Raw genomic sequence first — 15,619 nt, 5'->3', positions numbered from 1 at the left:
AGGAGTCTTTCTGTTGTGCCTTTTGCAATGGGATATGTCTGTCACGTATTGGCCTCATAAGCCACCAGCGTGCCTGTAGCAAATGTGGATAGAGCCTTCCCAAATCTTCGTTCGCGAAGCCTAGCCATGATGACTTTCTGTTCAGTAGTATGAAACGCATTCATTTAGCACTTATTTTAGTATTATTGTGAATGTATTTATTTTATTGTTTGAAATATATTTATTTTTAGGAAAAAAACCCTTTTGGCAGAAAGCATTCTAGGAGCATATTGCACAATTTTCATTGTAACACATACATACAAATACCACATTCACACATACCATTTAAATTGAGTAAATCGCCATCTGTGGGATTACCAAGATATTACTACAAAAATCTTGATGAAGCTCTTTAATTTATGTAACTGAAAACTTAGTTCTTTATGCTGAATTTTTGGTAGGAGATTTTATCGGTACAATTTTTAATATTGCTGTACCCTTAAAATTTGCTAATTCAAGCAGTTACGCGGGTCCTCATGTAGGAAACTTTCAGATAAAACTTACAACAGCCAAGAAATCATCTAGAATATGCTGTCATAACACTGAATACTTATTCTGAAGGTCTAACCTAAGAATCAGTCAGAACTAGAGGGCATATTGGAAAATCATCCCATTATGTCAATGCAACAGTACTCTATTAAAAGATATACTGCAATATCAGACATTGATTAGAAGATTCTAAACTCTAATAAGCTTTAAAATAACTTTCTAGCACTGAAAGGTACATTTTATAAATGGAAATGTGAAATTTCAGTAACTTAATCTCCTGTAAACTCTCATCTTCATAGAAGTGTATGGTATACTCTTGCTTTACGTATTTGTGGCAGCAATCCAAAAAAGGCAAAGTATACCACTAAAAACATCTCTTCTATTTTTACTGAACTCCCACTGGCCTCCAGAAATATTACTTGTGTTTTAAATTGTTTCCTTACTTAGCATATGCCGGAGCAACCCAGTATGGATTCTCCTCCGCTTCCTTTGCGTGACGTAAAATAGCCTCTCGAGGGTTGCTATCATCTGTCTTATCCAGTGCAATATTCTTGACTATATATGATGACAGGGTGACTCCATGGGTTCCAACACGCCCACCCCGACCTGAAGCAAAAGGAGAAAAATACTTAAGAAACATGAAATGTCTGTAACAGTGGTCTGGTACAAAGAAGTTATTTAGTACTATAGGAGGAGTCTAATTTAGAGCTGCATTCATGCAAGTGTTTTACTGATTATATAACTCAGAGTAAGTCACTGTGATTATTAATTTTTTGCAGGCCAGCACTCCAATCATAGACATCAATGTCTTACGGTGCTGGACACTGCCCATACATCTATAGGGTAAAGTCACCACCCAAAAAGGTTTGTACACAAACTGAAAAGGATTGCAGAACCAAGGCATGACGTCCCTTTGGCATACAACAGTCTGAAATGATTGTGCCTAGATTACCTGCTCCTGCTACTGGAGGTTCAGGTTTGTGAGACTTCAGGGGGTCCAGCCTATCCTTCTCCAGCTGTTTCCTGGTGCTTCGCTGTCGTGGCTCACGGAACATTGGAAGTGCATGGGCTGAAGGGTCACAGTTTGGAGAAAAAAAAAGTTAGAAATTCCATTTCCTTTTTAAGGTTTTAAATACAAAGACTTGGATTCTTTCTTGCAATGGAAAAGGTGGCAGGAGCAACCTCCCAGTTCTTCCATACACAAACAGTGGTCTACTGAGGTGTACTTTGGCGGGTTTCTTTCTGCTGAATTTTTCGAAGATGAAAGCAGCCAGATACCAGGGTTCTTTCAGGCAGGAGCCTCTCATCTGAAATACTGCACAGCTTATGCATATTTAATTCATTCCTCTGTCGTTCAGCTCTCAACATTAGCATTGTGACCAACCAGTTGCTTTTTTCTGAACTTTCATGTTTCTACAGCTTTCTCATGTTCTAAGAACATGACAAAGCTCTTGATACATTCTTGGATCTGAAACAGCGTGGGGTGGAAACCACTCAATGATTCCAAATGTAATTTTATGCATATAAAGTCACAATCACGTTCCTTCTTAAATTATAAGATTAATCACCATTGGAAAAATACTCATAACTGAGACAATTTGGCTAAATTGTCAGGACTGAAAACTTACTTTTCCTCAGAAACATGTTACAGCACCTTCAATCACAGTAATGGTTTAGGTCCACTCAGACAAGAAACTCATTTGTCAGCAACAAAGAAGTATCACAATGAGGGACATGGTTTTCTTGATGTAATGTTTAGCTCTCATTCAGATGTGCTCACTGCTGCTGTTTCCCAAAATGTGGGAAACTGTGTAGGGGTCAAACAATCCAACAAAGACTAAAAATAACCAAAAAATCTTAAATGTAGGAACCTCATCTCTATATTGAATAAAAAAAACCAGAAGGCAGCATTCAGGGACCTGAATCAGTTCGAGTTTTCAGCTCTTTTCTGTAAGCCTGCTCAACTTATTAGACTGAGCAAAGTCACAGCCAGGTGACACAGCAGCAAACTCTTGGAAACAAATGTTTAGGTTTTATTTTTGCAGATTTCATGAAGTATGAAATGCCTGGGACAATTTTCTGGCAAGCACTAAGCTTGATCAGTTTCCATAGCACATCTCAGGTGACTAATGCACAGATCCAAGCTTTTGCCATTTGTGGAGTCAAGGTTGTCTAAGGGAAACCCAAGCTGTGTATTCCCGTGTGTCAAAAGTGACACTTAATCCCTTGAAACAACATTCCTACATTTTAAGTAGCCATTACAGGCAATTCTGATATTAAAGAGCAACTAAAGTCTAAAGAAAAAAGAGAAAAAAAAAAGATGAGGAGAAGGGAAAAAGGGATCGGTTCACATTGCAAAAGCAATTCAGAGATCTTTAGTTCTTCCCAGTTCTATTTCTAAACTTAAAAGACAGACATCTAACCTCTTAAAAGCTTCCAAAATATGCAACAAACTTAAAAACTTGCTAAGCAAATCCTTAAAACATTTTTCTACACTGTTTTATATGAAAGCATCCTTATTTAGTTTCAAAATTACGTGGAAAAACCAGTTCAACAGCAAGAACTCAGTGATAAAATCATGAATCTTTGCATAATTTGGACCTGTATCATTCAGTGACATCTATAAATGCCATTGAACACACAAGTTCCATTGAATTTTTAGCAGAAATTTTTTTTAAAAGTCACAGAAGTTCTTTACGGTGTAGACACAGTGCACACAAAATGTTACAGTCAAGGGTGTTGTAAGGATGGATTGAGAAGAGCACCCAAAGAAGATAAAAATCCCTGATCTTTGGCAGCTGCTACTTACTTTAGCCCAAAAACTGGAGCTGGACATCTGCAGCAGTGGAGTAGGTTGGAGATAGCTGCAGCTGGAAAGTACCTGAGATGGGAACCCAGAACCAGAGTGCCTTGATATGGGTCTAGTTACCAAGACTGCCCAAACTTTCTCATTCTAAAGCTTGTTTTTGTTTATTATTGCTTTTGTTTTACAGAAATGGTTTTAGTGTTTGTAAAACCAAGACTACTAGAAATTAGAGCTGAATACAAACACCATGGAGCTGGAAAAGGATGAAGAGAAGCAAGACAACACAACTGTGTGACTGTTCTCATTCCACATGAGAAAACACCATGTTGGGTAATGCTAACGGGGAGGGCCAAAATCTCTCAATCAATCCCCTCATCCCATCGTAAAATTTGTTCTTGGGGCAGATCACTAAACAGTTTACAGTAACGACAACTACTCCCTATTCATCAGTGAGTCTTAATATGAATACAAGGTCTTAAAAACTCAGAGGCTAGAGATAGTTAAGCTATTCAAAACCATATACAACTCTGGGTAAGTTATAAATTTTAAAAAATCCTTTGAATTTGTACAAGACCTATCTCTCAAGTCTCTGATTTTGTCACTGGTACTGCTAATGTTCTCCAAGTGGCAAAACTCTTCCTAAATCCGTCTACACTCCACAATTTAGTCATTCAAAACTGAAGACTTGAGAAAGCTCTGAAATTTTTGAGGCTTTTGGGTGCACCGCAATCTAGAAATCAACCATTAACAAAGTTACAGAGCATACAGAATATATATACCTTTCCGGTTGTGCAAGGCTACAAAAAATTTGCATGAAGCACCAATATCTCATACTGATGATCAGTGCTTAATGAAAGACTGCAACTTTTTAGGGGGAAAATACGAAGCTTAATAATCTGCAAACAATTTCAAACCTAAGAAAGAGCTAAGGATGCTGCTATAAAGATATGTTTAAATTCCTTACGTGTTATAATGTAATCCTGTGTAAGAGTCTCTGCTTGTCTCTCTTTTCGTTTTGTTTTGACCACACATAATTTTGCTCCCCTAGGAGGAAACAGAGCAGTTAAGTTGGCCTGTTTACATCAAACAGAAACCAGTTTTTATTCAAGACAGTCTCAACAAAATTATACAGCACTTTAAATATTCATGAATGTGTGTATCTTTGCCTGTTCATGCACATGTGAAGGAGGGTAGAGAGAGATTATAGTGTTTCTGTTACAGAGCAGTTTATATGACATGCAGAAATAAGGGTGGAAGATTCATTTCACACTTCGTTTGTCCACAGTACTTATAGTGTGCACATTGAAAGTGCTCCTCTCCAAACATGGGCATTGATTTGCACCTAATATTCTTCCTAAGCAGCAGAGGTGGCAGTTATCTAACCAGAAGTGTCTGTAACACTGCAGCAGGAAAGATTGCATAAGCTTGGTTGCAGCAAGATTGATTTAAACCAGTGGTTTTCCTCCTCATGGTAAATTCCAGGAAAAAAATGGACACAAAACTGCAGTGGGGCTCTGTGGTCTGTGCCTAGGAGACTCTAGCTGCTCTCTGGAGAAGGGTCCAAATAATGGTGACCAACTCTCTTGTTCTCTAAACTGACAAAACCACAAAAAAATAAAACTTATTTCTGCTAATCTTGTAAACCAGAGTTTATCTTCACCTCCAAGTGTCCAGGTCACAGTAAGAATCCAGAAACCACAAACTGTAACACAGTTTGGTTTTGGATGCCAGCAAAACAAAGATGAGCACATATAAGGTAAGAATATTGTATTTATACCACTCAGTATCAATGAAGTACACATTTCCTCCCTGTTAACAGGAAGGAAGCATGCCTCAGTTCAGGTAAAAGCAAATTAATCACAAGACAAGTATTTATAGACTACTTAGGCCCTCTTCATTCCAGGCTGACAAGTCACCCTCTGATAAATCACTAATAACTAAATCTCTAATAAATCACTAACACTTTTCCCTTTTCCTTTTTACAGGCAAAATCCACATGTGATAAGTGGGGAAGGGGGAGAAGACCAGAAGAAAGATGGAAATGTTCTTCCTTGGTTGGCACCTTCTCAAATTGGGTCTTTCAGTATTACTTCACCAACACTGAAATTTAATGCTTCTAAACAAGATTTTTATATCAGGAAAAAAATATACATTAAAAAGTATGACTAAATACAATAAATATCCATTCAGTAACACTACCTCAGCAACCTCCAAGAGATAGGATAAAAGGGTGGTTATTCTTACTGCAGATTTCATGAAATTAAAAAATGAAAGTGTCTGTAAACTCAGGTAGAACAGCCAGCATACTGCACCATGAAAAGCCCAGAGGAAAACGTACCGCTTCTCAGAAGCAAACATTTTGGGTTATTTTTTCTCTTTCTACTGTCGTTAGATAAGTAAAACTGCAAGACGAATGTTACTAGACCAGTTTTTCTCACTTCTTACTATAATCACTGAATCACAGAATCAGGCTAAATTTGAGAAAAAAAGATAATTTTCTTAATCATAGAAGATACTTACATACCTTTGGCTTTTGACAGGATCATAGTACACTTTGGCTAAACCATTTCCAGTACCAACCATGATCTGGTTCAGCTTGGGATGCCAAAGGCAACGCACAACACTCTGAAACAAAGTGACATATTGATAGTTAGTTGGTCATTCATCTAGATCTTAGAATTAACATTCACATTGTCAAAGTGGATCACATTGTATTAGGAACAAGTGTAAGCACATGAATGGATATGTGAATATGTGAATGAACAGAAGTTCCTCTTCAGGGAGTGACAACACATGGATGTAGGCAGAGAAGGAAGTGAATACTGGTGATAGTGTGATAATTAGTGGTTTCCATAGGCTAACTGCTCCACAGTCTAAATGAGAAAAATGGAAATGCTAAGTTAGAGGGATTTGAAGAAGAACAATAAAGTGCTTCAGATTTGATATACAGTGATCCAGGCCTCCATGACTTCTGCATTTTTATTTTTAAATCTTAATTCTCCCACTTTGTTCATTGCTTTATCTATTTTTGCCTTTTTCTCATACACTGCTGACCTTTCACTTGCTGACTGCAGAAATAGAAGAGATGCTGATTTTCACTCTTGCTTCTTTCTTCCCCACAACACTAAGAACTTGGTATTTGTAGCCAATGTCTCACAGCACTGTCACCCTTCTGGTCAGCAGCAAAACTCATTTTCAGACATTAAGAGTATTGTTTCTTTATACACACAGCATGGTTCTCCATATGACTTTGAATCCCCATGTGATCACTGTTTTCCATCTGATTCAGCAGGTCAGCACAGAAACTCAAAGATTCGAGCCTCTGACTCAAGACAGACAAAGTGGGAACAATATGCCAGAAAGGACAACCCATCTCATAACAAACACAAAACCTGTATGTGCATCTGACTAAATGGGGGGGGAAAGAATCTGTTTCTGAAAGAGAGTAATTCTTTAAAGGGATTTTGTCCAAGGCTGAAGTCGGTTTGCACCACTTATGTAATAAACATCAAGTTGCACCATCCTGTTAGAATTTAATGGGAAAATGCTCCTTTTCCTAGCCTTCCACCCTTGCAGCTTACGACTTCCTCCTCAATAGCCAGGAACACACTCTTCGAGTGAATTAATAATTTAATACTCAACCATTTTCATTCATCTGTCATTGAAGTATCTATACAAAATTATTTTGTTTCACACAATACAGTACATGGAATTCACAAAATGGGAACCACAAATGCCTTGACAAGAGAAACACAGGAAAGATAAAATATAATTAGGGGTGTAATACAGCCCTACAACCTGTGAGATAAGAGCTATCTGACCTGGAAGAGAACGGCTATGTATCAGCTCTAGTGACTCCTGGATCACTTCCCATTTCATGTTCCATACTATTTCTGTTTTCTGAATTTAAAAAATATTGAAAAAATTCTGAGGCTTATCCAGACATCATGAATCAGAACTTCACACAAGATGATCGATGACACTCTTCTGAGCTGTTTTTCTAGTTTATGTTCTTGTTTAAGAATAAAAACCCAGTGAGATGAATTTTCTTATAAAGTTCCTCAGCAAAACAACCTTCTTCTACACAGATACACACACATTATACCCTTCTCATTTACTTAGAAGCACAAATATACCTGGCTTGTTAATTACAAGACAACTAAAGAACAACATTTTTATGAAGCACAAAGTAAATCTCTGACAATGCATTATGTCTAGGATTCCTGTCACAATACAAGGTTACTAATAAGTTGTTTGATTTAAGTAAGAGAGTCTTACATACTGTTATGTAGAGCTCAAAATGCTAAAGTAACTGTAAAACACCAAAGCTAATATCAAGCATTGAAGGTCAAAGGTGGGTGGCCTTTTCTTTTATTAATATTTATTGCATGTGTTTAGCCAGCCTTTTTAAACTCTGTAGTTAATGTGGTTCTCCACTTTCTACTGTCAAGTAAATGTATTTTATAGCATGGTAGTGGATACCAGCCAACAAAAACAAGCTTGAGGGAGTGTGGCTCAGCGCTGATGGGGCTTGCTAAGTTTCTAACTTGTCAAACATGCACAGCACACTTAAAACCACCATGGCACGTGCTACAAAGCAGGCAAAAGAAACTGCCATTAAATGTAGCCCTATAAATCTTCTGAAACCATAAAATGTCCCCAGAATACAATTTGTTAAAGACTAAACAAACACAAGCTCTGAACATGCAATTAATTTTATTAATCCATTAGCATATAAACCTACTTTATAAGAAATAATAAAAACTACTTATGCAGTTTTCAGATTATTTTAGAAATTGACAGTACTTAAAAAATACCTAAATACTGAATCCCCAAACTATACCCTAATAAATTTTCCAATCATATTATCCTAAAGAAGCAAAAATTCTAATCAACTATAAAATAAAGGGATCATTATAGACTAGGTCTTAACATTGGGAGGGAAGGGTAAGGAGAATCTTTATCATACAAAAATAATTAACCCTTGAAGAGCATTTATCCTTTGATACATCTAACTTCCCTACTGTTTACACTTAGATTAAGGCAGGTAGACATCTTTATCACTGGAAATGCTAAATACCAAATTCCAACTCAAAGCAGGTCCTACCTCCCAGCTCTCCAGGCAAATAAGTGTGTTAACTGCTGAAAAAGAAATGTTTTCCTCTCTTGGCCTACCTGTGCATGCAGGTAGATACCCAACAACTGACACTGAATTTTATACAACCACAGAAGTTGTGGAGGGAGCTCTGGAGTTGGAAGGGAGCTCTGGAGATGATTAATTCAACCATCCTGGTCCAAGATGGTAAATTATGACATACATCACAGGATATCATCAAGTTTGTTTTTTATTATTTCCAAGGATGGAAGCTCTACAGCCTCTCTGGGCAATCTGTTTCAATCTACAACCAGCCTCACACCAAAAAAAAAACCCAAAAAACACAACCCCCCCAAACCATTTTCTTATGTTTAATGTCCCATGATCAGTTTTGTGCCCATTACCTCTTGTCCTGTCACTGGGCAGCACTGAGCTTTGCTTTGCTTGCTTCACCTCCCTGTGCCCCTTCAAGTATTTACGCATAAAATCCCACATAAGCATCCTCTTCTCCAACCTAAGCAATCCTAATTCTCTCAGTCTTTCCTTCTGTGCCAGATATGCCAAGCCTTTAATCATCTTTACAGTACTCTATTCTGTTAATCTATCTCTTATACTGGGAGATCAGAACTGGACCCAGCACTACAGATGTGCCTCACCAGGGCTGTGTCATGGGCTTCTTGCTGCCACTTTCTGTTTCTCTGAGGTGGAGAAAGTATTTGCCATTCTACAAGTGCCTATTAAAAATTGCTTGTTTCATTTTAAGGTTGTAGCCTGCAATGGAACCCAACATAAACAAGGTGGTACCTACAGTTTTCCTTGTCCCTGAGACAGCAGTTCAGGCTGGAAGCAATAGCCTCAGCAGTTAAGAGCAAACTGAGAGCTCTCACTCCACTTACCGAGATGGTTTCATGCTTGGTAAGAGAAGTAAAAGAGCAGGGAATTAAATTGCCTATCCTTGCTTTATGGAAACCTAGCAGAAAAGACTTGACTAACAGTAGTAGTGGTTGTTAGGAAACCCCATGGTTACAGCTTCAAGAATCAGAAAATACAAACACCGGAACAACAAAAAACCCCTTCAGTTAACAAATTTTAGATAGCTTTGTTTTGCAAATGGAAAATAATGTCTTGTAACAAATAAGAATGACAAAATGCAGAAGGTATCATCCCATAAACATCTTCAACATTTGGCAAAAAGATATCTGCAATGGCTGGGTGTTTCCAACACCACACTTTTGGAGCATGAAGCCCTGGAAGCCTGACATAAAAATTCTGAAAATAATTTTTCCATGGAACTGATGTGGCCAGCTTTGTGACTATAAGACAATTACAAAAGATAATTACTAGTTACAATTTAAAAGCTCATTGGTACTTCTGTTGTGGCAAAAGCACTAAGTTCTTCAAAGGAAATCAATCTGAAAAGTCTTTGACAATATCTATTGCATATACACAATAGCTTGGGAAATTCTGGGAAAAGATTGTGAAAATACTTATGTGAAGTCAGGCAAGTAAAACATCAAAAATGTTAACAGAAAGAGAAACACTCCAAATTTACATTCTTCATTGTCACTGTGAAAGAGGTTAGAACAGATTCAGTGGATGTTATTGATAGTAGGCCTTTGTAATTATTTTCAGGTGACTTGTAATACTGACTTAAACCGAAAGCCAATTAAAAAGTTATCTATAAAATTTTAAAGACATGGGCTTTTGCCATCAGGATGAAAATGTTCATATTCTTAAACAAATGTCTAATAATATAAGAACATATTACTGATTATTCTTGAAACTAGTCTAACCCATTTTCTGAAGTTGCTATGCTATTGTTTTAAATTAAAAACTTTATTTGAACTATACATAATTTTTACTGTAATTTTAGACTACGTGCTATTACTCACTTCGGACTTACAGTTCTTTTCAAATAAACTTCAGGTTTAGATAATTTTACTCATAATATGTTAAAAGCTTAATAACATGTGGTAATCTCAATGTGGTAAAACTCAGATACATAGAAAGGTGGCAGCCAAAGCGATGATAACAGTACTTCCCTGTGTACTATTCCACCTGCATTCCTTCTGAGGTGGGCAGTCCCAGCCCATGCACAGCTCTGGGGTGGTTCCTAAACAGTGTCACCCCTAAGAGTATGTTCTCACTTGTGTTTCCCTTTGTATCCTATAAACAGAGCTGTTACTGCAGGTAAACAGTAAACTACACCAAATAATTTTCCTGTTAGGCTATTCTCCATCTGGGTTAGCCCATTAGGCAACTACACACACGAGTTTGTTGGTACTATGAACATAATACAGTGCTCTGATGTGAGTTAACAGCAGTGTCTCTAAATGAGAAACTGAAGCCTGAAACATAATTTTCTATAACTGAACGAGACACTTATTCTGGTCTAGAAATATACCCCTGTGTTTAACAGGTAAAGTGAATAATAACCAAAGCAGATTTCTCAGCAAGCAAAAGCTAATTACCTCAACTGAAACTGTCCAGAGCACTTGGGCAACACCCTGACAGGAGTAAACAATGCAGAGAGGGCATTTTACAAGGTCAGCAAGAAAAGATTAAAATGATTTGTGGCATAGGAATGGAAAATTTACCCCCTAAGATGAAACCATGAAGCTGGTAAGGTCATAAAACTACAGACTGATGTCAAGAACTAAAAGATTTCACCTGGACCTTTGCTTATAAAGATGGTTCAAGACTGCAGCAGTGAAGGCAAAATTTCAGTTCCCTGGCCCACGCTTCAGGTAAAAACATCCAGTTTTAGAGTGTGCGCAGAGCTGACCCAGGATGGGAAGAGTACTCTCAGAGGGGTCAGTACATGTTGGAGGCAGGAAAGAAAGGAAAGGTTAATAATTTCTGGTGAAAAGGACTATGAACGGTTAGAGATGTTTCACACTGACAGTGATTACGTGGACTGTGAGAAGCTTTGAGAGGATGCACTGTGGAAAACATATATATAAAGAAAAAAAAACTGAGTCAATGCAGCAAGTGTTCATAGTTCTAACATATTATAGAGTATGTATAGCCTTCACATAAATGTTACTTCTTAGGGTTAAAAAATTTTCCTGCAAAATTCCAGAGTCTAAGCAGTCACTTAATCTCACTATTATCTTTTGAATCTACCAAATTGTGAGGTTGCCCATTATGTAACACAATAATGAGAACATATATAAAGAATGTGTTTTGAAAGTATTATTCTCCTCTATCCTCTTTCACTCTGCTGCAAGAGAGTTAAGGAACATTCAGACTACTCTCCATCATTGCCTTCTTATTCCAGTACTAACATTTTATATGTGTGTGAGCTCATGCTGTACAAAAGCTTTGTTTTCTTATTTTGTGCATTTCAGTTGAAACTTTGGCTAATATCCCACAAACCATAACTACCTTTATATATATCTACAAACCTCAAGATATACTTTTGTTATTAGCAAATTTTATTAAAGAGATATGTATGGAGGTCATAATTGGCTGCAAGATTGGAATGATATCAATTTACACCATTTTCAAAAAAATTCCAAGAATGTTCATATTTCTGACATAAATAGGAATCACCATACACTCCTAGAGCAGTCAGGTCAATGGCACTATACTCTCTCCTTGCCAATGCAAAATGAAGAGTAAATTATAGGGGCCATATTTTAAAGAGATATTTTAATTTCTTTTCCCTCCTTCAGGAGGTCTTACTGCTTCTCAATCAGACATTGTTTCCTTTGAAAACAACCTCTTCTCCTTAAAACAATTAAGTTTTAAGGCTAAGTACCATGCAGCTGTCTTTGAAAATGTAAAGTGTATTTTCAGATAACATATGATAATGTATCAGCTTTTTCAAGTTCATTGGTAAAGCTCCTCCTGCCATGCAGAAAAGAGGAAAGAAGAACGTGCTTCCATATCAGTTATGCACTGTTGGAATAAACAATTTCCATTTTTTTTTTCTTTTCACTTCATGTACAGATATTCACTCCTCTCTGATTGTTCTTGACTCGCTTATACATTTGCTCCAAAATGTCAGAAATGACTATTCAGTTAACTGCAGCTATCAGACTTTTAGGCTAAGTTCACTAAATTTACGTCTACTCCCATGGCTATGAGTGCATGCTATTTAAATGAAAACCTTGACAAACAAATCTGCTTTGAAGATTGTATCTATCTACTTCCATCTCTACATAAAACCACCCTGATAGGGTGGAAATCTCTACTGAATAGTGCGGACACACAGCCAATATTCCTACTACCCCTGTGGTAAGTGTGCAGGCAACATCCCACCTGTAAACTGGAAAAATCAAAAGTGATCTTGCAAATAACCACTGGAAAAAAAATACTGCTGATTCCAGGTAAGTACTGAAAACGGAAAGGAAACATGATAATCCCTAGGCTTTCACGCATCTCTAACTGCTGAAGCAAGAATTCACGGGCATTTGATGTTTCCTTCACATGATGTTTCCTTTAAAGAGTTTTTTACAATTAAGATCACCACCTCCCTAAGATCTTGCTTTATGGTAAACTTGCCATCGGCTGCCTCAAGAGAGGAGCCCAGAAGAAAAGACTCCCTGAAACAACATCTCAGCCTCGGCCATATTGATCATCATAACTGGTCTACTCTGGCCTCAAATCGGGAGGCCTGGAGACACACCATCTATAACGCTGCTGTCTCCTTTGAGAACCCACGCAGGATCACTCTCAAGGAGAAAAGGCAGCGCAGAAAGAACCGTGTCTTGCTGAATACACCACCTAAGGAGTCTTTCTGCTGTGCCTTTTGCAATCGGATATGTCTGTCTCGTATTGGCCTCATAAGTCACCAGCATGCTTGTAACAAACGTGGATAGAGCCTTCCTAAATCTTCGTTCGCGAAGCCTAGCCATGAAAAAAAAAAAATCACAATTAAGATGAAGTTCTCCAATTCCAAGGTGAAGTTGCTGATGTTTTGACAATTGTCTGAAAATCAGGTGCAAGTAAGAGTGTGTAGGCTTCACTCTCAGCTATCCTTTCGTAGAGTGGCAGGCTTTCCTCCTGTAAAGTGACTACAGTCAAAAATCCTTAAATCAATAGAAATGAGCGCAAAAGTAACCCATTATCTCCTAATTTGCTATTTGCAAGGTCAGGGAACAAGAGATGAAATGTCTCAGCGCTTTAGCACAAGACACTAAACAGCAATAGAGGGAAGCGAAGAGCTTAGGTGGGACTTGCCTCACCAAACTTAACATGTCTACACCTCTAATCTTTAGAGATCTATTCTTCAAATATCTACAAACTTTCAACTCCCTTTACAGCTAATGGAAAGAAATAAGCATTTTACAGTGGCCTTCAACTAACCTATTTTAGAGGTCTATTTTGGGATGAGATAAAATCACAGTCTGAATGTGTTTATTTTTCTCTGTGGATTAGAAAACGAGCCTAGGGTGACTGGATCAGCTGTAGACATCTATATTTGGTCAGGTGAATCCCTGCAGCATCCAGTGGCCAAAATAACTATATAAAAATCCCAGAAAACTAATGAAGATCTATACTGTGGCATGTGCTCCTTACATAAAACACTCCAGGTCAAGGATAAAGGATCCCGGGAGCCATATTGAATACTCTTAGTGAAGAAAAAATAAAGCCGATACAAACTTGTCTAATAAATCTTTAAAATCTTAGCTTCAAAGATCAGGTCTAGCTCTGGAGATCTTTAAAAACTGAGTAGGGATAAACCAGAAACAAACTTATGTTTACTCTTACTACTTACCCTTTTCCTAACCTACAATCTAATAAATAATTCCTCAGAATCTGTTCTGAAGCTATACAATAAAAAAGCGAAAAGAGCTGCTGCTCTAACAAAATATTTTTGGTCAGGGAAAGAAAAACTTAAACAAGCCTTCTCTCTCTCCTATCTGCAAGCTTTGCTTCAGTGGCCGTGACGGTATGTGATGGGCTGTGTTTGAACAGCACTGCTTGGGTTTGCGGCACTGGGCTGTCCAGACAGTCAGATAAGTGGCACGTCAGCGGGGAAGACAGCAAATATGTAAAGTGACATTCTGACTGTGGTCCTGACTCTGTAAGGACTGGTCACCCCAGCAGTGGTTAAATGGGGCTTTTCTGAGTGAAGTGAGTATTTATCTTAACTGTAATCTTTATAAATTCTAGTATTTCTTAAAAAAAACCAACAGTCTGTCAAAATCAGTGCAAGGATGCATGCAATTAGTTTATTTAGCAAGTCTATTCTGTCTTTTCTCCTGTAAAACTCCTATATATTCATGGTAAAGAACTGCTTGTGCAATGCAGTATCTTTTAAACACATAGGAGCTTAAAACAACAAAACAATACTACTTCAGAAACCTGTATGAAAGAGCAATTACCTTCCAAATTAACATTATCTGTTACCTAAGCCTATAGTTATACACCACTTACATTTGAGAGTAGTTTCTAACTTGTGCTGACTGAGGGATCAAATCTCAGTGTGCCTTTCAGCTTAATCTTTTGTTGTTCTGGAACTTGCACAACAATAAGTCCTTCTGACTTTAGTGATATATCTTCCCAAAAGAGAAGGGGAATGTACAAAGTTACTTCAGAAAAAATCTGCATTTATTGCATAGAATGTCTATGTCTTTTAATAAAACATGCAAATGTTCAGATGCTAACAGCTGGAGACAGCTTCCCACTGCCACAAGATCTTTCAACAATTGTTCCCCATCCCTCTTTGGTTACCTCCACTTTCAAACAATTTCTGTTATTAGGACAGATATTAAAGTAGTAGCTTTTCCATTTTATAATAAAGGTGTGAAACCATTTAGAAACTTCAGGTATTTAGACTGCTGTACAGTAGATACAAATCGAGTCTTTGTATAAATTTTCATGGACATATTTTACATGGCTTACAGTGTTCATGGACCAAAAACTTCTCTGCCACTTTTTGTGAAATACATCCCAGCAAGAATGCATACACCACTTGTGAAAAGAGAGGAAAATGTCTCAGAATACACTAAAAAAACTCATGCTCAGCTGCATTAAAGATCCACATGTGTTCCAACCTATAGCCAGCAGAGTGACTCCTGCCTCTCTTCAAGTTCTCAAAGCTTTAAAAGAAAACACTTCCTCCCTCTCATGCCCTCATACTCTATCTAAAGTTCAGAAACAGGCCTAAAAGAGTTTTAAGCAAGAATTTCAACATGTTGTTCTCCAAATGTACAGATACTTTCCAATTCTACGCAACT

At 37.5% G+C, this 15,619-nt stretch overlaps 1 protein-coding gene across 2 annotated transcripts in view; it reads right to left on the bottom strand.

Moving 5' to 3' along the window:
- The window catches only part of WDR70 (WD repeat domain 70), a 133,705-nt gene that overhangs the window by 8,423 nt on the left and 109,663 nt on the right, over nt 1-15,619 (bottom strand). For both annotated transcript variants that reach the window (XM_017823660.1, XM_017823659.1), the window contains exons 14-17: nt 5,859-5,959; nt 4,299-4,378; nt 1,481-1,597; nt 972-1,134 (exon numbers count right to left, since the gene is read on the bottom strand). In XM_017823660.1, the coding sequence (XP_017679149.1) occupies nt 972-1,134; nt 1,481-1,597; nt 4,299-4,378; nt 5,859-5,959 (461 nt within the window). The remainder of the gene's footprint in view (nt 1-971; nt 1,135-1,480; nt 1,598-4,298; nt 4,379-5,858; nt 5,960-15,619) is intronic.

The sequence above is a fragment of the Lepidothrix coronata genome, unplaced genomic scaffold, assembly GCF_001604755.1.
Source record: "Lepidothrix coronata isolate B3197 unplaced genomic scaffold, Lepidothrix_coronata-1.0 Scaffold104, whole genome shotgun sequence".
NCBI lineage: Eukaryota > Metazoa > Chordata > Aves > Passeriformes > Pipridae > Lepidothrix > Lepidothrix coronata.
This window is presented reverse-complemented; position numbering and strand designations above follow the sequence as displayed.